At 49.0% G+C, this 24,021-nt stretch overlaps 10 protein-coding genes across 10 annotated transcripts; 4 read left to right on the forward strand and 6 right to left on the reverse strand.

The window, feature by feature from the left end:
• Nucleotides 1–847: 847 nt before the first annotated feature.
• On the forward strand, nt 848–2,080 carry F5891DRAFT_1115681 (ATG16-domain-containing protein). Its single transcript, XM_041363784.1, has 4 exons — nt 848–990; nt 1,040–1,169; nt 1,227–1,485; nt 1,536–2,080. Exons 1-4 carry the CDS (start codon nt 900–902, stop codon nt 1,878–1,880), a joined length of 825 nt encoding a protein of 274 aa, XP_041220449.1. The 5' UTR covers nt 848–899; the 3' UTR covers nt 1,881–2,080.
• F5891DRAFT_1115684 (uncharacterized protein) lies at nt 1,992–4,105 on the reverse strand. Its single transcript, XM_041363785.1, has 5 exons — nt 3,957–4,105; nt 3,828–3,902; nt 2,842–3,780; nt 2,524–2,785; nt 1,992–2,465 (listed from the first exon to the last, which is right to left on the reverse strand). Exons 2-5 carry the CDS (start codon nt 3,867–3,869, stop codon nt 2,419–2,421), a joined length of 1,290 nt encoding a protein of 429 aa, XP_041220450.1. The 5' UTR covers nt 3,870–3,902; nt 3,957–4,105; the 3' UTR covers nt 1,992–2,418.
• A 27-nt stretch (nt 4,106–4,132) lies between these two features.
• F5891DRAFT_1060932 (band 7 family-domain-containing protein) lies at nt 4,133–5,437 on the reverse strand. Its single transcript, XM_041362909.1, has 9 exons — nt 5,388–5,437; nt 5,233–5,336; nt 5,105–5,182; nt 4,846–5,058; nt 4,700–4,795; nt 4,641–4,652; nt 4,557–4,587; nt 4,479–4,510; nt 4,133–4,428 (listed from the first exon to the last, which is right to left on the reverse strand). The coding sequence occupies exons 1-9, from the start codon at nt 5,419–5,421 to the stop codon at nt 4,216–4,218; spliced, it is 813 nt and encodes a 270-aa protein (XP_041220451.1). The 5' UTR covers nt 5,422–5,437; the 3' UTR covers nt 4,133–4,215.
• A 167-nt stretch (nt 5,438–5,604) lies between these two features.
• Nucleotides 5,605–8,169, forward strand: F5891DRAFT_1060935 (uncharacterized protein). The gene is made up of 3 exons (XM_041362910.1): nt 5,605–6,322; nt 6,386–7,247; nt 7,273–8,169. The coding sequence occupies exons 1-3, from the start codon at nt 5,843–5,845 to the stop codon at nt 8,022–8,024; spliced, it is 2,094 nt and encodes a 697-aa protein (XP_041220452.1). The 5' UTR covers nt 5,605–5,842; the 3' UTR covers nt 8,025–8,169.
• Nucleotides 8,170–8,268: 99 nt separating this feature from the next.
• F5891DRAFT_1060936 (uncharacterized protein) lies at nt 8,269–12,427 on the reverse strand. Its single transcript, XM_041362911.1, is given in 8 exon segments — nt 8,269–8,675; nt 8,742–9,051; nt 9,114–10,064; nt 10,084–11,048; nt 11,101–11,169; nt 11,234–11,668; nt 11,725–11,890; nt 11,953–12,427. The coding sequence occupies 8 exon segments, from the start codon at nt 12,307–12,309 to the stop codon at nt 8,395–8,397; spliced, it is 3,534 nt and encodes a 1,177-aa protein (XP_041220453.1). The 5' UTR covers nt 12,310–12,427; the 3' UTR covers nt 8,269–8,394.
• On the reverse strand, nt 12,428–15,178 carry F5891DRAFT_1060938 (acetyl-coenzyme A transporter 1-domain-containing protein). Its single transcript, XM_041362912.1, has 15 exons — nt 14,727–15,178; nt 14,645–14,664; nt 14,568–14,583; nt 14,299–14,522; nt 14,182–14,248; nt 14,119–14,133; nt 13,942–14,068; nt 13,790–13,892; nt 13,653–13,731; nt 13,267–13,603; nt 13,144–13,219; nt 13,031–13,088; nt 12,912–12,977; nt 12,696–12,857; nt 12,428–12,644 (listed from the first exon to the last, which is right to left on the reverse strand). Exons 1-15 carry the CDS (start codon nt 15,088–15,090, stop codon nt 12,607–12,609), a joined length of 1,752 nt encoding a protein of 583 aa, XP_041220454.1. The 5' UTR covers nt 15,091–15,178; the 3' UTR covers nt 12,428–12,606.
• A 1,222-nt stretch (nt 15,179–16,400) lies between these two features.
• Nucleotides 16,401–18,435, forward strand: F5891DRAFT_960871 (cytochrome P450; the record flags this gene model as incomplete). The annotated part of the gene is made up of 11 exons (XM_041375778.1): nt 16,401–16,628; nt 16,686–16,824; nt 16,871–16,919; nt 16,971–17,022; nt 17,068–17,153; nt 17,205–17,491; nt 17,546–17,655; nt 17,704–17,877; nt 17,929–18,143; nt 18,193–18,238; nt 18,295–18,435. The coding sequence occupies 11 exons, from the start codon at nt 16,401–16,403 to the stop codon at nt 18,433–18,435; spliced, it is 1,527 nt and encodes a 508-aa protein (XP_041220455.1).
• A 377-nt stretch (nt 18,436–18,812) lies between these two features.
• F5891DRAFT_1060950 (uncharacterized protein) lies at nt 18,813–20,134 on the reverse strand. Its single transcript, XM_041362913.1, has 5 exons — nt 19,887–20,134; nt 19,607–19,818; nt 19,399–19,551; nt 19,204–19,350; nt 18,813–19,151 (listed from the first exon to the last, which is right to left on the reverse strand). The coding sequence occupies exons 1-5, from the start codon at nt 20,020–20,022 to the stop codon at nt 18,981–18,983; spliced, it is 819 nt and encodes a 272-aa protein (XP_041220456.1). The 5' UTR covers nt 20,023–20,134; the 3' UTR covers nt 18,813–18,980.
• Nucleotides 20,135–23,019, reverse strand: F5891DRAFT_1060957 (phosphoinositide polyphosphatase). Its single transcript, XM_041362914.1, has 15 exons — nt 22,927–23,019; nt 22,775–22,875; nt 22,641–22,724; nt 22,314–22,588; nt 22,239–22,264; nt 22,138–22,180; nt 22,056–22,089; nt 21,695–22,008; nt 21,515–21,643; nt 21,350–21,468; nt 21,091–21,302; nt 20,874–21,040; nt 20,728–20,826; nt 20,611–20,677; nt 20,135–20,559 (listed from the first exon to the last, which is right to left on the reverse strand). The coding sequence occupies exons 1-15, from the start codon at nt 22,953–22,955 to the stop codon at nt 20,252–20,254; spliced, it is 2,007 nt and encodes a 668-aa protein (XP_041220457.1). The 5' UTR covers nt 22,956–23,019; the 3' UTR covers nt 20,135–20,251.
• Nucleotides 23,020–23,062: 43 nt separating this feature from the next.
• On the forward strand, nt 23,063–23,984 carry F5891DRAFT_961012 (L domain-like protein; the record flags this gene model as incomplete). Its single annotated transcript, XM_041375787.1, has 4 exons — nt 23,063–23,144; nt 23,198–23,238; nt 23,300–23,635; nt 23,697–23,984. 4 exons carry the CDS (start codon nt 23,063–23,065, stop codon nt 23,982–23,984), a joined length of 747 nt encoding a protein of 248 aa, XP_041220458.1.
• Nucleotides 23,985–24,021: the final 37 nt, after the last annotated feature.

Below are 24,021 nucleotides of genomic sequence, written 5' to 3' on the forward strand. Positions count from 1 at the left end.
TCAGTTCTCTTTAACGGAATAATTCGCGTCACGAACGATAGCTCGTCTATAGCTGGACCGCAATCGACTGCGCATACTGACTGCCGGTAATGTTCTATGTGTGCCAGGCTCGGTCGCCAAATGTTGAGGGACGGCAGACGTACAAGATCATTTTTAAGGTGGAATTTTCGGCTGACCATCGAGGCAAAATTATTTCTACATGTAAGTCCATCGCCAAGATATGCCATCCGTGATAATTATGTGGTCTCAACGTCACTTGGACTGTGTTTGCCAATGAATTTCCGCATTTTCTTGGTTACCGTCTCCCGATGGTCAGCTCAATCGACCGATACGGGCAGAGGCCTTTGATTGTCATAGTCCCGAGAACCACTGTAACCATAGAACGCTTCCTGCGAGGGGCGCTCGGACCTGGATATTGAGGTGCGGGTATCGCGGCTTCACCATCGAGGGCCTCATTGCGTTTGCCGAGAATAAATTCGTGGAGAAATATCGTTCTCACTGTCGGAGCTAGAGCGCTGTCCCTGCCCAATCTCATCGAAATGCTTATAATGTTTTATTAACTGGAGATTGTGGTGGTGAATCCCGCCGCCGATTTCACGCGGTAAGTTTTCGTTTCCCTTGTGAGATATTATTGCGATATTACTATGAACCTTGTCTCAAATCTCGATGGAAGCAAATTATCCACACATGGCGGATGAATCGATGATGACCCATGCATTATTTATTCTGCCCTATCATACTTGTTCCTTAAAATACAAAGTGAATTCCTCAGGGAAAGTAGTGCATTAACACAAGGACTACCTTCCTTTTCAAGAAATGCTGCGTGACTGTTATCCTGTCACGCTCTATACCGAACTTCGAGTCATGCAGTGTGCAGTTGCAGATATCCTAAGCTTTCCATGGCCGAGCCATCCTGGCAAGAGCTCCTCCGCCTCAGACTATCAGAGCGAAACGCAAAACAAAACGCTTTCGCATCTATAATCGAGCAATGTACGCTCAATTCAACAATCCATAAGACTCCGCTGATCCCCCAATTCAGACCGCAGACTCGCTCAACAAACCAAGCTTCTCAAAGAGCGTAATGCATCTCTCCTCAAAGCCGTCGGCTCGGTTCGCGCAAACCCAAGTAGCTCGACAGTCCATGTACCTGGAACTGCACCAAGCGAAGAGTAAGTTCAGCCATCTCATCCAATACACGTACGTCGATCTCACGTTCTCTGGAACAGCAATCCCGTACGTGCGGCGTACATGGCCTCGCTCGAATCCCAAATTTCATCTCTCCGCGATGAGCTCGCGACCGTGTACAAGACACAAGGCCAGAATGCTCAGCGCCTGCTAGCCATGAACGAAACCCTTCGCGAAAAGGAAGAAGCATCGCGTATCGAGACTGAGAACCTCCGCAAAGCGCGCGAAGAGGTCGGGCATTTACGCAGGAAGGTCGATCAGCATGCCGAGCTCATGGCTGAGAAAGATCGTACTGCACAGGTGCGCTTATATATATCCCTTTTTTTGATCAGTTTTGATCTTGTGCGTAGATCCTCCATGATGAGATCAACACGCTTCAGCTTGAACTCGGCCAGATCGATGAACGGAATCAGACGCTAACGAGAGATAATGCTAAACTCCTTCAACGCTGGCTAGATGATAAGCAGGCACAAGCAAACAAGATGAACGAGGCAAACGATTTCTATGAAGATATGCGTTCGCGGCATCAGGCTGTACTCAACTGGCGTGATGGTGGAGATGGAAAACCAGCATCAGGCAATGGCACTTCGCTGTCGGGAAATGGAGTGAAGGAGGGGGAGACAATGGAGGAGACATTGACGGATGGCACAAAATTGCAGGGGGAGACGAGCTTGGATCAGACTCCGAATGGTTGATGGTGGACGATGAGTAGACCCCACTTCATGCACATACTACCCCCTTATAATCACATACCCTTTTTGACTCATGGAATATCAGGATGAACAAATGATTCATCTTAATCGAACTTTTCAGGTAAGTGGTTGACTTTGCTATCAAAAAAAACCTATTGCACCGTCGAGTAGACGTAGTTTAACGAGAAGCCGCACATCTACCGAGGATATATACACAAACAACAATATTTCAAAGACGGAAAGAAATGAGGAAGAAAAAGAACAAGAGACAGATGAAATACTTCATTAGCAAGAGACGCAGGAAGGAGACGAATAATTGGAACCAGTTAATAACAAAATGATGAGGCGAAAAACAAGGATAATACTGTTTGTTCTTGGATGAAGTCACCATACAAAAGCACATCTTTCACAATTTTGGATTCGGGTGGTGAGAAAAACACTTTGGCTTGAATGGACGATGTTCGCAGGCTACATTCGAGAGGCACGAGCACGTTATCGATGATGAATGGGAAGAATAAAATATGGAGCAAACAAGGATTCTTTAAGCACCCTGGCCCTCGGCGCCTTGTCCTTGCTGACCGTAATATCCTGGAATATGAATCGTTGGGTAAGAGATGGTTGGTATGTGTGAAAAGAAGACACTCACCACCCCAGTAATTAGCATAGTAGCTAGCAGCAGCATCTCCAGTGGGCCATTGAGCGCCAGCACCTGCACCACCAGCACCAACAGCAGAGGGGTCCGCACCGCCCGCTCCTGCACCGCCAAGGCCAGAACCGACGGCACCAGGAGTAGGCTGAGGCATGCCAGGCGTCGGCGACCCACCAGCACCACCTTGGTTAGGGAAACCACCGTATCCGCCAAACCCATACTGGCCATAAGTATTAGGCTGTGGTATTCCATACATGGGCTGTCATAGGACCAGTGAGCCTGCTAAGAAATATTTTTACAAGTGAGAATGCTCACCATGTTTCCATAAGGAGCTGCTGGAGTCGTCGGGCTGAGCGGCGCTCCGGGCTGCGCAGGAGTCCCATCAGCCCGGTCTTTGCCCCAACTGCACTTGATGGGACGGCCGTGGACCATCTGTCCTTGCAGCTGCACGATAGCCATGGCAGCGTGCTCGTGCGTATCGAGCTTGACGAATGCAAATCCACGATCTGCCTGCATGCGAATCTCCGAGAGGTACCCGATAGATTGGAACAGTGGGATGAGATCTGCTTGGGTGCAGTACGGGACGAGGTTTCCGACGTAGACGGTGGAGTTATACGAAGGAGTCTGTTGAACGACGGATTCATAAGAGAGGGGCCCACCCTGGAAGTTAATGGGGGCGGGTGCGGTGCCGACGCTGCCTCCGGGGCGTGGAGGAGCAGGCAGCCCTCCTTGAGTTTTCTGATTTGCCCAGTTGACACGGATAGCACGCGAACCAAGCCATTCGCCATTCATAGTCGCGATGGCCTGCTCTGCATCGGTCTTATCCCTGAACGCAAGGAAACCATAACCGCGAGATTTTCCCGAGTTCATGTCCCACATCACGCGAGCGTCGGACATTGTGCAGAACGCGTTGAAAGCCTTGCCGAGGACCTCATCGTTGACTTCTGGGCTGAGGTCACCGACGAAAACGTGATAGTGACCGGTGGTGTCCTCCTTATTTTGCTGGCCTTGATAGGCCCAATTAACGCGAATCTCGGTGTCGAAGATCTTGCGTCCGTTAAGGGTTTGAAGGGCAGTTTCAGCTGCGCGCATGTCGATGTACTCGACGAAACCGTAGTTGAGACCACCATGCTGGTAGTTGCGGTCAGGGATGATTTTGACGTGTTGAACTGCACCGGCAACGGCAAAGATCTCTGTGAGCATGTACTCGGTTACTCTTGGACTAAGATTCCCAACGTAAAGATGGGCCCTCCGCTGCCATGCATGAGACCATATCTATGGGCTTGTAGATTGTTACTCACTGGTGCCTCCGCATGGCCACCCATACCACCCATTGGATTCATGATTTAATATGGATAGTGAATGAGAATGAGAGGCTACGAGTTTGAGTGAGCTGGGCTAGAGATTGATGAGGAAATGAAAAGACGCACAGGAGAATTGATTACTGAAATCAGAGAAGGATTGTCCGTCGAGAATAGACAGAAAAATGAAAAACACGAGAAGAGAGAGAGAAAGAGACAAAGAAAAAGAGAACAAGAGAGACTTTGAACGACGTTGGCCTCTTCGCACTTCGTCGTCGACTACTAAGATCTTTACTACAATCCCATTTTTCACCACATCACCCATGGGAATTCATCCCACGGTCATCGCCGATTTCAATTCAACACCAATAGGAACTTTGTAGATAAACTACTTTGTAGGTACGTTTAATAACACACCACTGCTCGGAATATATGTCACATTCCCATTGGCAGCCAAGCTCTGCACGATCGCCTTGCTTGCCTCTATTTTACGAAGTGCAATGAAAGCATCTCCAGCTTTGTCCATGGCCTTTGAAATTGTTGCTGCCGCTTCTGCCTCACCTTCTGCACGAATGACGGCGGCCTGACGCTCTTGCTCCGCCTGCATGCCGTCAGTAACCTGATCAGGTCAACTCCTTACCAAGAACCTACCTTTTCAACGATGAACTTGGCTCTCTCGGCATCTGTAACAGGTTAGATTGTCATAGTAATAAGCAGCTGAAACCTTACCTTGCTGTGCTATTTGCTTGGCTTCAACAGCCTGTAAATTTGATTAGTAAAAAACCGATATGTCGTACATAGTGTCATGCGAACCTGAGTAAATTCCTACAAAGGGTGTCAGTTAAATAAAATGAAGTACACGGACTACGGACTTTTCCGAATGTGAGATGGGTGATAGACACATCCTCAAGCTTGATGTTGAATTCGCCGGCACGTTGTAGCAAGTCTGCGCGTATTCTTGACGAGACCTGGGGAGGCTCTATGGATGTGACGTGACGATGACTGACGGGTGACTTACCACTTCACGCTGGGTGATCAATTCAGCAGCATCAAATTGTGCTACGATAGCCTTTAGGACTTCGTTCCCGATGGAAGGTAGAACGCGTTCGTCATAGTCCATGCCGAGGCTTTGGTAGATGCGGGGTAGATGCTCGACGTCTGGTCTGGACAAGACACGAAGTGTGATGGAGACCATTTGTAAGTCTTTTGAACCGGTTGTTGTTGAAATATTCTGAATAATTTTGAGCAGAAGGATGGTTGTAACGAAAATGACGTACACGGGGTTTAATCCGGCAGTCGTACAAGATTGCTCTCTGCAGCCATGGAACGAGGAAGTGGGTACCTTCACTGGTGGGCTGTATTGAATGGTCTATAAGGTGGCAGTCTTGTTTAAGATATTGAATACCTTGTCCTTTACACCAGAAAAGCGGTCAAACATGACTGCTCGGAAACCGCCTGGCACATCGTAGATACTAGCTTGGGCAACGGCAAAGGCCAAGCCAAGGGGAACTTTAGCAATAGTATGTTAAAAGACCTCTTTCTATTCAAATAATTTCGTACCGAGGAAACGACTTGCAGCTTGTGGAAAGGCCATGAAGGAGAGAAGGAAGGCGAGCCAAACACAACACAAACAACGCGTACAGTACTAGCAGCCGTCATTTTTGCCGAGCCACGCGTTCAATATCTTTGAATTGGTAAACGAAACAGTGATTTTAGTACTAGTCTACGTATACGTTCCTCAGTAGGCCACTACATAGCTAGTTGGATGGATTGTGGTTACCCACTCGCCGAGCTCTCGCCGAAGCTGCGAAGGTGTGACCTTCTTAATTTGGTAATTTCTCGAATTTAGTGGAAGTGACGATGAATGGGTGGACGCGTCTGTAAATTACGCGTCCATCTGCTCACCAAGCAGATTCGTCATCTCATTGCAATCCACAGTCCACAGTCCTGGCATATAAAATCAGTGCTCAAAATGATATCCTCCATAATCTCATCTCTTTCTCATTCAATTCACAATGTTGGTATTCGCTACTCCCTACCGCTCTGTCGACCCTTATGCTGCACGCCAACGTGCATGGGCTCGCCATCAGCAGCAGCTCAGGAATCAATCCATCCAAAATGCTCTTTATGCCCAACAGTATCCAAACCAGCAGAGCATTCACCAGCTGCGCAGTATAAATGGCCTGCTTAACCGTGTACTAGAGCGCGATGATTATCTCCATACCCCCGAGCCGTACTACGGCTACAGCACAAATGACCTTGCTGAGTTCGAGTACGAGCTTGCACTCTCCAGAGCTACCCGCAACGCTGCAATCCAGCGGCTCCATCGCGACCACAACCCAGCTATCCGAGGCTGGTGTGCTGCTTCCCAGGCTCAACGCAAGAAGCAAGAAAGGGAGCGAGAACTCCACGCCCGCCGCTGCGCTACAGAGGCCAACGGCTTCCTTGCACATGCTGAACCGTACCTCAGTGCATATTGGCCTTGTGGCCTGCCTGTGGATGCTATACGTTCACTTTCGTTCACTGATTCTGGTTTGTGTGACTTACCACAATCCCAGGAACTTCCTACTCAGGCCACAACTTCCACCTCAAAGGCCCCTGTACAGAACCAGCCATGCCTCCAGGAAAGGCTTGATAGTCGTATATCACAGTTACAGTCGATATTTGACAGTCTCTCTGGAGGCACTTCAACCGAAGCTCCTGTCCAATGTGTTCCAGTTACATCCACTACCCCTACGTCCACGCAGGTCAATGTCAACGAAGAGCCAACCACCTCCTCATACGAGGGAAAAGGAAAGGCCAAGGAGATTCCTGACTCCGACGAAAGCCTGAAGGACAGACTCGAGGACCGTCTCATGGACCAGTTCCAATCTGAATTAAGCAATACCTTCCGGTCAATCCTTACTAGTCTGTCTGAAGGCACGTCGACAGACACTCCATGCGTTCCAGTAACATTTGCTGCCCCTACCTCTACGCAAGTTAATGTCGACGAAGAGCGCACTACCTCTCCACGCAAGGGAAAGGGAAAAGCCAAAGAGACGCCTGACTCTGATACCGAAGAAGAGTCTTCTGCGTCTCCAGCCCAGGTCGCATCTTCCCTCTCCCAAATCACTTCGATCTTATCCCGCTTGGAGACGCTCCTTGTTGACTTCCAGTTCCCCGCTGAGCTCGATTTCTCTCCTTCGCGTTCGCCGTCCCCAGGTTACTCAGCTCTTGACACTGATGATACATTTGCGTTGACATACACCGCGACGAATGCACCTCTCCGCGCTCAGGAACATGCACTGTCGTTGCTCCTCGGAGACTTGGACAACATCCCCAGCTTTGGATCACACGTAGTGAGAGACGCAAGGCGCGCAGTTGTGGCACGCGTAGAGCAAGCGCTGGAAGAACTTGAGAAAGGTGTGGAAGAGCGAAGGGGTCAGTGCTCGCGGCAGGAAGGCAGACCCTGTCACTGTTACCGTGCCTGTCGAGCAGCCCTCGGAGCCGGAGAATCTGACCTCTGCGGATCTCGCGCCCATCAAGGTCCCCGTTATAGATGAAGTGCCTACCAACGTCTTTGTTCCTGCACTTCAAGTCGAAGCAATTGTCGACCTTGTAGTGCTTGACACTATCATAGAAGCACCTACTGGTTCCATCGGGATCGCAACTGCATCTGTGGCGGAGCCGAGCTCTACTTCTGCTTCTCTTCCCACAGCATGCTCTGAGGTTTCCGAGACGTTGACAGCTCAGCAGGTTTCGGTCCCGCAGGAAGAAGAGTCCGAGGAGCCGCTTGTCGATGCAGTCGGCACCGCCGCTGTCTCTGAGGACCTAGCAAGTGAGGACGCAGTCATCATCGAGGCCACTAACCTACCCACCAATGCGGACCTCATACAACCACCATCCCTATCCGCAACGCGTCTAACGCCACCTCCACTTGACACCTCCGATTCACATTCCCAAAACACACTCGGTGTCTCTCCTGCCGATTTTGAGACTTCAATCCATGCGGACGCTGATATTCCCGCGGAAGTGGTAGATACCACAGATGAGCCGGCATCGCTTGTACCGGCGGCGGCGGCGTCTTCGTTCTTGGGATCTGATCATGAGCAGACGCCTTCGGAGGTGAACGTGCTAGAGTCATATTCGAGTGTGGAATTGGCCGCACCTTCGTCTCCCGTCAGTGAGACAGAAGTGGATACGTTCTTGCTTCTTTGAGCAGTTAGTAGGTCGTGGACTATGTGTCGAATTTTGGCACGTCTTATATTTTGTTCATATTCATTCATAATTATTTGATTACTGTACTCCAGTACTCATGTATAATGAGTGTACTAACCCAATACATGTATGCTATATCAGAAAACTTTGAGTGATTGAGTGATAGGTGGTCACCGGTCACAAATTGTACTGTGCTCGAGTACGATCAACATTGTCTCGACTGTAATACCTCATGAAGCAAGGATTTGAGCACAGAAAATTAATTCATGAGATGATGTTAAAACAAGTAAACGAGCGTCTGACAATGCTTATGAGTATGCATGTGACACTAAAAAAATATCCTCCATCCCCCTCCTACTCCAATTCCAACTCACGCCCTCCCCTTCTTCTTCTTATTCACCACCTTGAACCCCCATTCTGGCTGAGCAGCCCGTGGCGCCGTCCTCACCACGTCTGCGATTGACACTTTCCCGTTCCCGTTCGGTCCTGGTCCAGCTGTCCCACTAGCCCGGCGGCGCTTAACGAACTCTGCCGCAAACCTCCGCCCATCAAGCGTAGTGCTATTCGCGTAAATCAGGTCGGAAATGATCTCTGATGTAGAAGGGTCTGGGTCAAGAGGAAAAGAGAGTAGCATCTGTGTCATATCTTCCACTGCTCACCCGAAATAATATCATATATCAGAAACAGTTAATGAAGCGATCTAGAAGAATAACTCACGGTTCACAGAATGATTGAGCCCTTTCAGTGCATCGCTCAGCCACTTGAGGAAATCGTTGGAAGACGAACCGGGCGTGTCGTCCATGCGTGATGGTGTGACAGTAGCAGCCTTTGTAAAAGTCTGTGATGTCGAGCGGACTGCTATACCACTGGGGCGAGGCGTAGGCGCTGCTTGTGTGGATACAGATGGAGCGGCAACTGGACGAGCAGGTGCCGGTGTGGGTCCAAGAGCAGGTACGGGGGCGTTTGTCTTGCCATTTGAACCAACTGTCGTCCATGCCCCACCACTAGCCTGTGCACTGGGAACCACCTATACGACAATCGAAAGGGAATCAATAAGCAATCCCGCATTACAGAGGTCTTTGCACACACCTTGAAAGTAGTCTCTGCATATCCGCGCCTTGCAGCTGTCGCTGCCATTGAATCCTTCAACCCCATCTTCTTCCGACGCTCTTCTTCCTCCTGGATCTCCTTCATCGTCTTCTTGGTAGGCGCTGTACTCGTTGACGTCCACACTGGAGCACTCGCCACAGGTGTTACCGCAACTTCTCCACCTCTTGGTGTCACAGTAGCTCGTGCACCCGTTTGAGAGGTTGGAAGTCCCCACGATGCGGTAAATGGTTGAGCATCCTCCACGACAGCAGGTGGGGTCGGCACATTGGCGCGTGCAAGCCTCTCGCGTTCTGCAACCTTACGTGCCTCTGCCTTCTTTGCCTCTGCCTCCTGGATCTCGCGCAGACCGAGCGATGCCTTGCCCTTTTTCGCATCTTCCTCAGTCGCCCACGCAGGCTTTGGAACAGGAGATGGACTCTTTAAGGCAGGTATGGGTGCGGGAGGTGTAGATTTCGGTGCTGAAGCTGCGGGCACTTGGGCCTCACGAACGGTGGATTTGGCTTTGGTCTTGGGCGCTGTAAATGCCGGGAGCTCAATATGGGGAGCGGGAGCCGGGGCCACAGGCGCTGGTTGAGGTATGTCTGACACGGGTACGGGTGCAGTAGCAGCTTCCTCCTCCGTTTCCCCAATAGGCGACACAGCAACGTTGGACTCCTCATCCACATCCTCAAACATCTTATTGTGTTGCCCGAGGTTGCTCACAGTGAGACTATTTGGGCCAGGAACCTCGCGCCATCCATCATCGACGACGCCTAGGGAGGCCGTCAGCCATGGTGAAGGGTCTTTTGACTTGGGAGCATTACGGGCGGGTTGTGGAGGGTGACTCCAGGCAGCTGGAGGTGCCTTGGCAACAGGGGATGGGGTGGGGATCTCAACCACCGGGCGGCGTACAGTAACAGGCTCGGGTGCGCCCCAAGGTGATGATACATTCTCAGGTTGTACGGCAGACACTGGTGTCCGCACGGCAGGGTGATTCAGCGACCTTCGCGAGAACTTCACCGAATGGCGATGTAGATGAGCGCTGCTGCGGCACGTCAGGGGACTGGGGGAAGTGCTGCACATAAGGTGAGCCGTTCATCCCTAGGTTGTTGAAGCCTAGCCCGTTTGCCTCAACGGGCTGCCGTGCGATGGGTGAATCATGCGAGGCACCTAGACTGCCCATGGCACTGTACGTGCCATCGCCATACGAGGGCTCCTGTGTGAAAGAGTGGCTCTGCGCAATTGGCACAGGTACCGGCATGACACCCGAGCTGATGCCATTGTTGAAACCAGTCGCAATGGAATGTTCACTACTGCCAAAATGTTGTGCATTCTGGGTCATGGACGGTGGCCATTGGGAGTTACTGTTGTTCTTATAGGTACTGAATGTGTCCAATGATGAAGTTCTGCCGGGTGCCAGGGTGTTGAACGACGAGCGGGGGTCCCCGACTGGGCCGAACGGGCCTGTATTTCCAGTGAAACTGTGGGAGCCGAGTCCTGAATCACCAGTATAAAGGTTTCCGACTCTCCCCGCCAATGCAGAAGTATCGGGAGAACCGTTGCCGAATCTCCCGCCACCAAAGGACGAGGAGGGGGAATCTGAAGGAGAGGCACTATTAAGGTATGGGTCCAATGTCGCAGTACGGAGAGTCCGGGTTGGCACAGGTTGGTATCCACTGAATGTATTGTGTTCATGAACGGGGGAGTAATTCTGGGCAGGGGTAAAATTCTGGGAGGAATCGGTACGGATATTGAGACCAGGAGGTGCGGCGGACGTTGGAAATTGTGACAGAAATATTTTGCCGCCAGCGGACTGATGGTCGAGAATCCCGACCGCCGTCCATTCTCGATCCAAATGAGTACGCTTCATCAGAAGGTCAGGAGTAAAATAGCCCTCATCAAACCATTTCTGCATCAAATCAGCTTTGAAAGGACCTGGGAAGGAACGTCACCTCTGGTGCTCAAGACTGCAATCTGAAGAACTCACCTTGCACTTGACCTTGAGGATCCAGGTAAGACCACTCAATGCTAGCTGGATCCAGACCCGGTGGTGGACCTGTCGTCAGACTGTCGGCCTACCGGGTTGGGATGAAAGTTTGTGTTGGTTCGCTCAGTTTCACTAAGACTCATTCCAGTCATACGATGTGCCACAGAATCTGCACTTAGCGCAGATCGCGGGCTCGGACTGTTGCTTGTGGTGTCTGGAGGCAGGGCATCAGGGATTGCAGATGATTGAGAAGCGGCAGAAGGGCTAGGCTGAAGCGCAGTGTTTTGTACTGGGTGTTGTTCTTCCTCATCTTCTTTGATGTTATGTCCTTTTGAATCCTCTTCTCTACTCTCCGTACGAGTCCCCGTGGATGCTCCCCCAACTTTCAGTACACTCTCCGATGTTCGTCGTCTAGCCATCCAAGAATCTCCACCGTTAAGAACACCGTCGAATCCTGAGGTAAAGCCGCCTATTCGGGTACGAGGGGAAGGCAGTGCTCCGTCGCGTGGAGAATTGCCTTGTGTATTAGACACAGACAGTTTACGAGGTAGTGCAAGTGGTGGTTGATCTTAGCGAAACCTGGATCAGTGTCACAACACGGGTAAGGGACATTCCAGTATTCACCTGTGCTGTCCCTCCTCCTTCCCATAAGACCAAACCCTCTCATAGGACTCCCTCCTCCGGTATTGGAATGGTTCAACCTAGGTCTATCAGATGGAGATGACAACGTGCTTATAAGGTCGGTAGACTGGCGTCGCCGAAGTTCGGAATTAAGTGGCCCAGCAAAAAGCTACATGCCTCGTGTGAGCCAATAAGGCCAAAGACATAAACTATAAGTCCAATTTGCCTGACCTTCTTTTCCACATCGCTCATTTCGCGCAATCCTGTGGGTTCACTGCTGACTTCATGTACAATACCCTCCCATCTTTCCACCTCTAGTCCCAGACCGCCTCTCCCGCCACCTTCTTTGTAGATTCTGAGCATGGCTTCCTTTGAATATCTGAAAGGACGGCATTCATCACGTTTCTCAGGCTCTGGTGCGGCGGCAGGTGTAACGAGTGCAGAATAAGTTGACGCGTTCGTTTGCTGTTGCTGTGTATTAGAAATTGCCGGAGGAGGTGAAGAAGGAGGTGCTTGGGGGCGAGCGGCAGGATTTTGTGGCTTCGCCCGCATCCACTCGGGGCCAAAATGCATGGTTGTAGTTGCCATTTTGCAGTTTTGTGGTGGTTAGTGCAGAGTGATCGATTATAATGGCTATTGCTTAGTGCAAGAAGTGACTAGCGAAAAATCTCAGCGGTATGGTTTGCACGTTTCCGTGGAAAATAGGATATCATAGGACGCGATCTGAATTTAGGGCAGGCGGGAGCCACCTCAAACAATGAGTACTGGTTACATCAATGGTACTTTGATCAACGTGCCAAACGAACAAGAGCTATCTACCACCCAGTAATATTAGAATAAGTAACGAACGATAGCCCGAACCCCAGCCTAATCTTGCACCCGTGCTTAGTCTGGATTGATTCGCCATCTGTACACGGGAAGGGCTAGACAGATGCTTGAGTTAATTCCGAAGTGACATAGATAGCTTTACCTACCTTGAAGTTTGCGTGCAGTGGGAATGATATAAAAAACTAGGAACAGCATGCCAAACGACATGCATATCGCTGAAACGTAGTAATAACCATCACGTTCTGTGATGCATTGTCCATCGATCTCTGAGCAGACCTCCTTACCGCGGTCAGAGACGCATTCGGCAGCTGGTTTCGAGTAAGCAATAAGGGGCGCCCAGAGCAGAAAGCATTCATGCCTACCTTTAACAAGCAGCTCACTGTGCGCCTCCTTCACTTCGCAGTACGCCTCACTAAAGTAATCGACGCCTTTATTAGAGCATTAGTAGCGCTCGACGACTATGGCTGCCATACACCCTTACCTTTCAATACAAAGTACTTCGGCCACGTTCCTCCTAGATTAGTAAACGTATTAAGGAGCTAAATAGGTATGAAGCTATCAGTCGACAAGTAAGGAACCGTGGAAATCTCATACCGTCATGTAGGTCCCTCCAATGAGAGGATCAGATATTTTGGTGTGGAATGCTGAGATACCAACGAACTGAATCGTCCTACGAAAGAAATCAGCTGTGCTCCGGATTTCATTGATTGGGCATACGATGCAAGTCCTTGTAACACTGTGTGGATGATAAGGAAGACGAAAAATCCATATGAAAGAGGGGGCGTTGGGAACCAGTAGACGATGAGCGTCGACAAAAAGGCAAATACCAATCGAGGCCAAAACGCCCATAACCATGGACGAAGTGGCTTGTCGCCACTAGACCACTTCGCCGCAAAATAGCCTCCCAAGATTTGAAAAGGAAAATCTATGAGGACAACAATAGCGAGGTCTTCGCGACCCAAACCCTTCTCAATCATTTTCAAACTAGTGACTGCCTCATTAGCTTGAAACCCGATTTTTGCGAAGAAGTGTATGACAATGAGCGCCTGGACGTCTGAAGGAAAACATCAGTTACCAAACAATCCGAAAATGAACCTATTTACGCTTGAGTTTGCAAATGCTCCATATGGTTTTGTAAACGGATGTAACAGTCATTTCTGATCCGTCCAATGATTCACTGCCCTAAAGAATGTATCATTTTGTCATCAATTTTGTTGCAAAAAGTTTCGCTGATAGTCACCTCTGTTTCGAAGAAGGTTAGCCAAAAAGTTACTCCAAAACACAAGAGGCTGCAAAAACGGAGATATGTGCTTAACTCGAGGCGTGGAATGCCCCATTTCTCACTGCAAGTTGTCACTAAATAATGCGTAGTATTGAACATGAACTGCTTACGCGAATGCCTCGCTGTTTAGCGCTAGGAAGACGGTGAAAGAGGCGAAGAAGCCTGTGTTCAACCCGATTGTCTGGCATATAGACGCGTAGGAAAGATTCTCCTGAGAGAGAAGCGTCAAAGCCCATCCTGGATTGATATTAGTATTGACGTGACTGAAAACAAATTAAATAAGGGACCATCCACAGCAATATCTGTAAAACATTTGAGTATGAAACAAGGGGCGCGGTGAATGTACGTACCTTGTGTTGCCGAAAAGAGTACCAGTGACGTGAATACAAAAGTGAGTTCATGGATATTATCCGCAGGCTGAATGTACGTCGGGATGAACGATTGAAAGTCTAGCAGTTGTGACGTACATTTTCCATCAATCTCCCGACGTTCGATGCTATGTAGAGCATCAAGGAGCCGATTATGAGTTGCATAGGAATTATCCATGATTTTCGACGACCAATGGAAGGATGAAATGTTGAATCAACGATAGGAGACCATAATAGCTTGAGCGAATATGGGTAGCTAGATAATGCGAACACGCCAAGTTGTGAATATGATAGATGTTCTCGGAGAATGAACGGGACAGAACCTAAGAAAGGTCAGAGAGTGAGCAGAAAAAAGAAGTGTATCATACCAAGGGCAAGGCCGAGCTGTTCATGGAATAGTGAGCATCTCACTCGGCGCGACATCCGAGGAAGATAAACAACTTACAGGAACTCCTTGGATTAAATCTGATAGGATTATAAGGTCATGTCAACTGGATTGAAAGCTCGGAGATATGAAAGTGACCGACAAAGAATGATCAAGAGGGTCATTGCCTTTTTGTCTCTAGAAGACATAGCAGTTGTTTTCGCTCCACCTGCAGAAGAACGCGCGTCACCATCTTGGAGGTTTCGCCCAGCACTTATCCGCTCCTCTTCGGACAACAAACTGAGCTCGACATCTTCGAGGTTTGAAGGTGATCCCATAGGCACGCGAGGCAGTATTCGAATTCCGTCCAAGGAGGAAGAGATGGCTTTTTTGTGAAAAGGCGGTAGTGGAGACATGTCAATTTGGCTGGTATAGTCCCGGGCCTCCACGACGACGTTAGCGTTGCTGGACCTGTGGCGCAAGCTATGAGGATCTTTTGAAGGAGATTTATTCCGGGTGGCAGACATGCGAAACAAATTCGACCCTTGGTTGACCGTATTCACTCGACGTGGGTGATCTGCTCGTAACAAGCTGCGAGGAAGTGACACGATCGCGTTAGGCTCGACACCGGGTCAATTACCAAATTTGGTATGTTTCCATAATTTGTGGCAGCTGATGAGTCCGTCAAACACGTTTAGCTCGTAGTCAGGTTCATCAAAGTAGAAATCATTTTTATGTTCTCCTACGTTCCTACTCGACCACGCAGCTTTGATGTTTCCGGTGGAACTCATGTCTTTTTAGTTCTCGCCACAGCGACTCAACGACAGAACGCATCCTGCCACTGCCCTAGCTCGAGTCACCCCCGCTCTACCCTCCCCTGCTACACGGCCCGGTGTCTTTCACGTGTCCTTTGGTTTTCTGATCTTCCATGACTGATCTACCTGCACGATGTTCGCGCTTTCGCTTAGGTTTCCACCGCACATCAGTTATAAAACATGATGATACACTCGTAAAAAGTAAAGGGCATGATCGATAGGAAGACGCCTGTGTAGGGCATCCATACTACTAATAGTGATCAATCAACGATCATTAATACTGATGCAGATAATTCGTTATAGTTCCGAATTCTGTCGCGGTTTCAGCTAGAAGGTACTCCAGAATCACTGCCGTAAGGCGCCCGGTCTGAAGTTCTGCAGTGAAACTGACTTATGAATTATCAGATCTCACGACTGCTTTGTACCCTCCAAGTCGGTCAAGCAACTTAGCAAGGCATATACTCGATGCGATATAATGTAGCACTGCCCAGTCCGTTGCTAACATGACACACACGAGGCAGTTGTTCTGTTTGCAGATAGATCCAAAACGCAAACTCGCCCTATCTTCTTCGCGTCCAACCCATCATTCCACATTAGGATCAAGTGCGATTCAGCAGACTCGCGGATGGGTACTGCTGCGAGCCAGTGACTGAGCCCATTATGGTGCCTTTTCAATCATGTCTCGATTGAATTCATCATTGCCTTCTTCAGAGTTCTCTGTCAGTTCATGCAATGTCCAGGATTTAGATTCAAGTCATCGAATCAGGCAAAGCGTCAATCAGGAGCAAGGACTTGCCATCTATGACTGATCAGATTTTCTTACATCGCTGAAAGCCTTGATGCAATCATAACGCCACGGCGAACATCATAATCCGATCGATCTAAAATGTTTGCCAAAAACATTACGCGAATTGGATGTACCAGGACGCATAAAAAGGTGCTCCTGATTGCATCCTCAATCGTGCCACTGATAACAAACGACACATCTCGCTCCAAGCCTCTTCCAACCGGTTGCGTATTCCATGTTGTACATCTACCATTTCTCCATTGCGTTCGCTTTCGTATACATATTACGTTTCTTTCAACAGCGGTTCTCGTCTCTGTTCGCCCTGCGCCATGTTCCGGGCCCGAAGTCTTCCTCCTGGGTATGGGGCGAAGAAAAGGTGTTGTATTACAACACACCTGGTGCCTTATATCTGGACTGGCACCGCACATACGGCAATGTTGTGAAATTTACAGGAGCGTTTGGCGTAAGGGCGTTCTGTTCGAACTTTGTTGCCTCGCTCACTACTCTCATCACTCATCAGCATCAGCTCCTTTCCGTCACGGATCCGCACGCAATATCGTTTATTTTGGGAGAGGGCGCATACCAGTTTCCCAAACCAAAAGGCGTGCGTGCCTGGTTTCGTATGCTGCTCGGAGAGGGTATTCTCTGGGTGGAAGGTAGTCATTCAATACAAATCTTAATCCACTCACTGATGTGTGTGGTAAGGCAAAGAAGCTCACGAGAAGCAACGGCGTAGCGTCGGCCCAGCATTAAGGTAATAAGCGCACATTATCTCGGTGGTAACTCTACGTTGACGTAGCTTCAGTGTGCAGTCTGCACGGAACTTGACTCCAGTATTCTACGAAAACGCTGCCAAAGTAAGCTGCATATATCGTGTTGGATACTTCTCTAATTTCTTTCAGATGGTGTCCCAGTGGCACAAGCTTTTTGATGCCCAGCATAGCGACGAAATTGTGATTGAGATCACTAACTGGGCTGGACGCTTTGCGTACGTATTGCCCGCAAGTGTTTCGTGTGCCCTCATTTCAATTCTATGCAGGTTGGATACAGTTGGACGAGCAACGTTATCGTACGACTTTGACTGCCTTCGAGGCCAGCCACACGCTCTCGCGGAAACCCTAGACGGCTTGACGAATCACGAAAAATCGCTTACCTCATTTTACATGAAAGCTCTTTTTTGGTTATTACCATCCATCTTGCATCTCGGCAAGAAAGGGCAGATGATCAGAAAAACCCGAAAAGAGCTTGGGGATCTGGCTACAGATATCTTGAAGGATGCGGAAGCTGTCAGTGATCCGAACAGTAAGACGCTGATGTCACTGATGCGTACGATTCCGAATTATTCGAGGATCATCACTTCGTTGACAATGATCTACACAGTGCGAGCCGATAAAGCCACTGCCGCTGTATGTATGGATGATGAGCAAGTTGCAGCGCAGATGCGAACCATCATTTCAGCTGGTTATGAACCAGTTTCCGCCACGATTGCTGTAGGTTCACTTAACTAGTCCAAAATTTTGATTGACAGTGTCTTCTAGTGGCTGTTCTTTGAGCTTTCCATGAGCCCGGAATGGCAGCAAGCAATTCGTGAAGAAGTTTCAACTGCTGGAGATCCCACATTCGATGAGCTCAACAATGCCTACCCTCTTCTCGACGCATTTTTCCTAGAGACACTCCGCCTCCATCCACCTGTTCTCGAAAATCATCATGAGGTAAGATTAAATGTAGGCAGCCGAAAGATTTTTCAGAGTTTGTTCGCATAGGCTGCTGAGACCATCAGTATACCTCTTTCGGAACCTGTAGCAGGGTCTGGTGATCTTCACCTCGTCGTTCCAAAAGGCACAATCATCTCACTACCTGTCAATGTCATTCAAAAAGACAAGTCAACATGGGGGTTCGACGCAGACGACTTCCGACCAGAACGCTGGCTCCACCGCGGTACCAGGACCAGCCGCGAGTTGTTGGCTTTTAGTGTCGGGTAGGCGTACCCCTCTTTTAATGCATATTTTTTTGCTCACCCCTGACAGCCCCCGGGGCTGCCTCGGGCGAAACTTTGCGGCTGCCGAAATAAAGGTAGGCGTTCATGACGTTCGTCCTTGATCACCCCATCTGATTATGACTTGCCGAAGGCTCTGACAGTGACTCTACTCCGACACTTCGCCTTCTCCTGTCCACATGAAATTGAAGCTTTCCAGAGTTTTGTCATTCGTCCCCGAGTTAAGGGAGAAGGCTCGAGTTCGCTACCGCTCACGGTTCGTAGAACACTGTGACAAGTCAGTTTGGGGGTTGCAAGCTCGTGGGCACATTTGTTTATACTACTTTCGTATTGAGTGTAACGAGATGTGATATTGCACTTTTAAAAATTAGAACTCAAGTGACCTTGTAAGGACACTACATTTTTCTAGTGTCTACACCAGATGTCGCCGACTTCTACGGTTTGTAGGAAGCAAACAGCCAACATTTCTTCAGTAGCATACATGTACTTTCACAACATGCGTCACATTGCCATCACGTCCAACCTCACTTGGTCAAAACACGCCATGCAAGTACGCCTTGCGGTCCCAGTGCTTGAAACCGCTAACATGTAGTTTTTCAAATTTTCTTTGGTCGGACTGAAGATTGCAACTTAATAATGCCACTCACGTAGACAGCTTACCACCAGAGATAATAGAGATCACTCAAGAAAACAACGCGAGAATAGGTGTTACTAGTGTAAACAACCCACGAGTGCGGGATAAACCAATAAGACAGTCAAGCTAGGTAGCTGACAAGACATAAATATGTGTATCGAATAGATGGCCACTGGTGATAGCATCTATTCCTTCTTTTGCTTTTTCGCCCTTGGTTTCTCCAAATCAATTTCCTCAGCGTCATCGTCATCGTCTTCGCTGTCCTCCTCTTCAGAATCAAGTTCGTCGCCAGCGATATTGCCCATGAAATAATCTGTGGCCTCGGAGAAGATCTCATTGGCAATTTGCGCGCCAATCTAGAAAATATGCCAAGTTAGGCACCCATGGCGACCGACTGGCGCCACTCACCTCAAATGGATCATCTGCAACCTCGAAGAAGTTGAAGAAGCTGCCAGCTTCTGCAGGCATATCATCATCGTCCCCATCCACCTCAGCCACACGAGGGTGGAGTTTGGTCAGGGCATTCTCAGGATCCTTCCAGTGAATAGGAGTTGCCTACCGCTAGTTTAATAGTGTGGTTCAGTGAGGACACACGTAACTTACGGAAGGCTGGACATCACGGGCCCAGGAGAACTCGAGCATGGAGTCGGTAATACCGTCTGCATCAGGGTTTTCGTCCGAAGCGGCGGGTGGAGGTACGTATTTGTATTCCTTTTTTAAGACGGAGTCAGTGAAGTACGGGTTTGCCTTGAAAAACTATCATAACAATTTAGAGTGTTGATTATCAAGGTGCATATCAACAATGACGCACGAATTCGATAGTGTAGCATCGTGGCTCCTTAGGATCGCGAACGATCCATAAATCTTCAAGGTAGCTCAGCGCAAGTTGATCAATAGTGTGTTGTGCATGAAAAGAGATCATGTTATTGTTCATAAGAGCCACAGGCCAAAATTTCTCTATCGATTTAGCGACAGCACGGCGTTTTTCATAGACTGGGGTCAGTTTGTCCATAGCCAGGCGCTCTTAAAAATTGTCAATTTGTGTTACTGCTTTCCGTGGGGGGGCTCTGGCCATATACTGAGAAGCTCACCTATGACAAGTTCGACGCGTTGGACATCTTTCTGAATGTCCTGGAGTTTTTTGGCATCTTCATTGTTGAGTTCGACATTTGCCAGAGGATTTTTCTCGACGTCTGTGCCGGGGGAAGCGCGTTTTTTGCCAGACATGGTGAGGAAGGGACAGGAGGATTTATGCTCCAAACATATGCATATCCTAGCGTGACGCGCCACAGCGGAGTTTGAATTCCGTTTGCGGCGCCAAAATGGGAAATTTTCCAAGCTTATGTAAGGCACGATGGCAATCCAATTAAGTACGGGGCGATTATATATTGTGGTCCAAATGTGGCCCGGATAGCATGATTGATAGGCGCTGCGTAACATAGTTCAGTAGCGGGCCTCAATCCACTCTCTTCTTCGTTCCCTCTTCCATCCCACTGACCGTCAAAGCTCTCTTACGCCCGTTTAAGAGTAGCCTGGAACCAAAGTGATTTGATTGACCAAAAAGATCCAACTTGTGAGCTAGAGGGCCAGTGAAGCCCTTCCCGTTGTGAGCTGAGCGAAACCCTGGTCCTTTGTAGTAGATGGTATCCGTGGGAGGAATGAGCCGCGGCCACGAGACATACTCGATGCCATGCACCATCATGAACACGACAGCCAATGAAGCGATAACGAACCACAACATGAAGTAATACAATAGCGAGTAGTCTGCGACTACCAGTCAGCGAATTCCGCTAAATGATGTACATTGTGACTTACCTGATGTTCTTGGCAGAGTAAGTCCAGCGCAGATCATGAACAGCGCAAACAACAAGATGTAAGGGACCTGAAGGAGCAGATTCAACAATGAGTTGTTCCGAGTGCGAACAAACATACCGATCGGATGGTTAATGGTCGCGTATCAGCGACCAGGGATGAAGCGGTGACTGGATTCTTCTGAGGAGTCCAAGCTCCAGTAACAAGGTCAATTCCATCCTGTAAATCTGTCAGGGTAGCAAAGTTAAGCGCCGGGAGACACGAACTTGTCTAGCGCCATCGAAATGATTGTTCTTGATGTATCGCACGACACTCTTGTACCCATCTTGGAGTGCACCTATTTTCGTTCGGGTATTCGTACGAGTAAAGTCTGTTTTTAGCGCCCCCGAGCCTGCATATGCCTTCGAGATTAAGTCCGCGTGATCGGCCCACACTAGATAGCATAATGAGTATGCAACGATGAGATTGCAGCGACAGCCTTACTCTCACGGAAACCTCTGGTTAATGCATCAAAGTCATCCAGTTCTTCATTGTCGGACACCACCCCAATGGCTTTCAATTGTTGATGAAGCGTCCATTTCGCTAGCGCTGCTTGAACTACGTTCGTGCGGTCCAGATTGTCCATACAATTTGTTCTCATCACGCCTGTCTGTATTTGTACAGCCTTATTCTGTGCCGTGTCGAGGTGGAAGTATCTGCATGTACATCAGTAAAAGAACTCTTGAGGGTTGCTCGTTCGAACCCTTGCTGAACGAGATCCTCTTGCATCTTTTCGATGAGAACACTAATACGATCCCATCGCATGTGTTTGCACTCGTTGTGGAAGTCGAAGTATTGATACTTCACGTCCGGGAGATCAACCTAAAACGGATCAATGAGATGCAGAAGCAGTGTAATGGCAATGTACTTTAGAAACAGCGCGTTCGTAGGCCTCCTTTACCGGTTGCTCGTGTCCTTTTTGATTCACCAGGTTGATGAGACTTTGACTGCCATATTCTGAAACTTGATCTCGAAGGTGGAGCTTAATCATGTCAACCTATAAGTGGTCAAAACGATGACACCCATTGAAAACGAGAAGTAAAATTACCGTCTCCTGAAGGTCCATAACCTGCAAATCAGGTTTATATCTGAGTGTGTTGACCTCAGCCCAGAAGACCGGCACACTGCCTCTAATCTGAGTGAAGCTCAATTTGTGCGTCAAGTTTTCGGCAAAAGATAAGCGTCCCGCGGCTTTCTCATCAACCAGGAGAATTTGTTCGGTCTCGTTGAAGTTAGCAACGTGGCCTTCATGGTCAATGCCACGGCGGAAGTATCTCGTGCCTGCACGATAGCGCGACCGTCGACTGATGAGGCAAAGCTGGATGCGATGTCCATGGATATATACAGTGCGCATGTCGAATGCTAAAATCTGTCAAACAATGAGCAGAAAGATTGAGGCGCAGACTTACTTCCATAAATAATTGGGAGAATGTAAGGACTGAGCTGTATAAATCATGAATTGTGCACTAAAACTGGATAAAAATGACTCACATCATGTGCAATGTCTGTGTCTGTGAGTCTAGACTGTAAGAATCTGCGGGAAGTCACGAATGTCAACATGCATATTCTGCACAACTGTATGAGCGACCAACTTATTCCAGAAAAACCTGTCGTCGGCCTAATACTCGGTCATTCTTATGGTTTCAAATGCATATATCAGCACTCACCACCTCCCACAAGGCCTTTCTCTCTTCGTTATCCCGGTCTTGCCATTGTGCTTGGAGTCTCCTCGACAAGTCCCAGCCGTAGCTAAATAAGAAGTGCCCGCCAAGGAGATGCGAGCGAACCAATGCTAACAAGTGTCTCTCTACTGGGTGGGGTGGGTTTTGAACAGAGACATTGGGATTTAGAGGTAGAATGTCAAAGTCAGCCGCACGGTATATGTCGTGGCCCATCAGGCGCGCACGGTGTTCGCGGCCTGTCATTACAATCACATACTCCGCTGAAAAATGGATCGGTCTATGCAAGCGGCCTCTGGAAATCGTAATACGCACAAAGAGCCAGTGAAATCATCCCCAGGATCCCATAAATTGTCTTGCCGTATCTCGAGGCGGTAGGATGGACAGGTGTGTTCGGTGCTGAGCAGAGTCATATGTAGCTGCAATACCACGTGTTAAAGGCAGCTCACCATTGAGTACTATATCACCGGTAGCCCTGTGTATGGTGAGAGACTGCGCTCCAATAGGTTGCACGGGAACAAAGGTGTAGGCGTCCTGGCCGTCAATAAATCTGTAAAAAAAGTCAGCAGAAAAGTAAATTTTAGTGGGCAGCGGGTCGCACAGATTGAGTCTCTGGTATATGGGCTTCATGGTGGTCAGGAAGTAATGTGTTGAGCACGTCGCGTCGTAAGTGGCTGCGTCTTCGTTGTCTGAGTCTGAAACGTAGCGTGCACCCTCCACGCTTGACTAGAGCCGCCATGGTCAAGCTCACCCCCGAGCTTCTCGCGCAGGCCCCATCTGCACTAAACCCCGTAAAAGAGCGACAGCTCGATCTACGAGGTGAGCTCGCAAAAATCAGTTGCATCTCGAACCATGTTCATCTCATTCCAAAGGTTACAAAATCCCTACTATTGAAAACCTTGGTGTGACCAAGGTACGCGCATTGGCCTCATGTATATCGCGGCAGTAAATATTACAACTTACATTTTTAATAGGACCAGCACGACGCTATAGATTTCACAGATAATTCAATCACCGTGCTGGGCAATCTGCCCTTGCTCAAACGACTGAGAACACTCCTTCTTGCCAACAACCGAGTTGCTTCGATTTCACCCTCAATTCACCTTTCAGTTCCAAATCTAACAACTCTGGTCCTCACTGGCAACAGTATCGTTGAGCTTGGCGATCTCGAACCTCTCAAGGAGATCAAGGGATTGAAGTACCTTGCCCTTTTGGGCAACCCCGTGAGGGAAAAGAAATGGTATCGCGAGTGGCTTGCGTGGAGAATAGCATCGCTGAGAGTTCTGGATTTTCAGAGAATTCGCGATAAGGTGCGCCCACGACGTTCGAAACTCAACGCGGTCGATAGCTCAGCACACTCGCACCTTTCAGGAGCGGGAGGCAGGAAAGTCTTTGTTCCTTACAGCAGAAGGTTTACCTACTGCCCTTGCAACAACGATATCCACCACCATATCGAAGCAGGGTTCAAAAGCAGCCGTCACTCTTGACGAGCCCAAACCAGCGGCGCTATCAGGGAAGGCAGGCCGGCTGATGTCAAAAGAAGACGCCGAGAAGGTCAAACTGGCCATCGCAAAGGCAACCTCCATCGAAGAGATCAGGAGGCTGGAGAGAAGTTTAAGAGAAGGATACATGCCATCCATGGAGTCTGTAGGTGCATGACTGTACTGCTTAGAACTGTATTTTTGCGTAATATCTA

Source organism: Suillus fuscotomentosus (genome assembly GCF_016647785.1).
Source record: "Suillus fuscotomentosus strain FC203 chromosome Unknown F5891scaffold_74, whole genome shotgun sequence".
Lineage (NCBI taxonomy): Eukaryota > Fungi > Basidiomycota > Agaricomycetes > Boletales > Suillaceae > Suillus > Suillus fuscotomentosus.

Coding starts and splice junctions, on each gene's coding strand:
- F5891DRAFT_1115681 (XM_041363784.1), top strand. CDS start 900: ATGGCCGAGCCATCCTGGCAAGAGCTCCTCCGCCTCAGACTATCAGAG. Junction 991..1,039: donor CGCATCTATAATCGAGCAAT/GTACGCTCAATT, acceptor CCCCCAATTCAG/ACCGCAGACTCGCTCAACAA. Junction 1,170..1,226: donor GGAACTGCACCAAGCGAAGA/GTAAGTTCAGCC, acceptor TCTCTGGAACAG/CAATCCCGTACGTGCGGCGT.
- F5891DRAFT_1115684 (XM_041363785.1), bottom strand. CDS start 3,869: ATGAATCCAATGGGTGGTATGGGTGGCCATGCGGAGGCACCA. Junction 3,781..3,827: donor GTGGCCATGCGGAGGCACCA/GTGAGTAACAAT, acceptor CATGCATGGCAG/CGGAGGGCCCATCTTTACGT. Junction 2,786..2,841: donor CAGCTCCTTATGGAAACATG/GTGAGCATTCTC, acceptor GTCCTATGACAG/CCCATGTATGGAATACCACA.
- F5891DRAFT_1060932 (XM_041362909.1), bottom strand. CDS start 5,421: ATGGCCTTTCCACAAGCTGCAAGTCGTTTCCTCG. Junction 5,183..5,232: donor TTTCTGGTGTAAAGGACAAG/GTATTCAATATC, acceptor CATTCAATACAG/CCCACCAGTGAAGGTACCCA. Junction 4,429..4,478: donor CCAAGTTCATCGTTGAAAAG/GTAGGTTCTTGG, acceptor GACGGCATGCAG/GCGGAGCAAGAGCGTCAGGC.
- F5891DRAFT_1060935 (XM_041362910.1), top strand. CDS start 5,843: ATGTTGGTATTCGCTACTCCCTACCGCTCTGTCGACCCTTATGCTGCA. Junction 6,323..6,385: donor ATTGGCCTTGTGGCCTGCCT/GTGGATGCTATA, acceptor CCACAATCCCAG/GAACTTCCTACTCAGGCCAC. Junction 7,248..7,272: donor AGGTGTGGAAGAGCGAAGGG/GTCAGTGCTCGC, acceptor GCAGGAAGGCAG/ACCCTGTCACTGTTACCGTG.
- F5891DRAFT_1060936 (XM_041362911.1), bottom strand. CDS start 12,309: ATGGCAACTACAACCATGCATTTTGGCCCCGAGTGGATGCGGGCGAAG. Junction 11,170..11,233: donor TATGACTGGAATGAGTCTTA/GTGAAACTGAGC, acceptor GTCTGACGACAG/GTCCACCACCGGGTCTGGAT. Junction 9,052..9,113: donor ATGCAGAGACTACTTTCAAG/GTGTGTGCAAAG, acceptor ATTGTCGTATAG/GTGGTTCCCAGTGCACAGGC.
- F5891DRAFT_1060938 (XM_041362912.1), bottom strand. CDS start 15,090: ATGTCTGCCACCCGGAATAAATCTCCTTCAAAAGATCCTCATAGCTTG. Junction 13,604..13,652: donor GAGCATTTGCAAACTCAAGC/GTAAATAGGTTC, acceptor GTTTTCCTTCAG/ACGTCCAGGCGCTCATTGTC. Junction 12,858..12,911: donor CAGTGAGCTGCTTGTTAAAG/GTAGGCATGAAT, acceptor ACTCGAAACCAG/CTGCCGAATGCGTCTCTGAC.
- F5891DRAFT_1060950 (XM_041362913.1), bottom strand. CDS start 20,022: ATGTCTGGCAAAAAACGCGCTTCCCCCGGCACAGACGTCGAGAAAAAT. Junction 19,351..19,398: donor CCCGTGATGTCCAGCCTTCC/GTAAGTTACGTG, acceptor AACTAGCGGTAG/GCAACTCCTATTCACTGGAA. Junction 19,152..19,203: donor TTGCAGATGATCCATTTGAG/GTGAGTGGCGCC, acceptor CATATTTTCTAG/ATTGGCGCGCAAATTGCCAA.
- F5891DRAFT_1060957 (XM_041362914.1), bottom strand. CDS start 22,955: ATGAAGCCCATATACCAGAGACTCAATCT. Junction 22,876..22,926: donor ATATACCAGAGACTCAATCT/GTGCGACCCGCT, acceptor CTTTTTTTACAG/ATTTATTGACGGCCAGGACG. Junction 22,589..22,640: donor GATGATTTCACTGGCTCTTT/GTGCGTATTACG, acceptor TCCATTTTTCAG/CGGAGTATGTGATTGTAATG.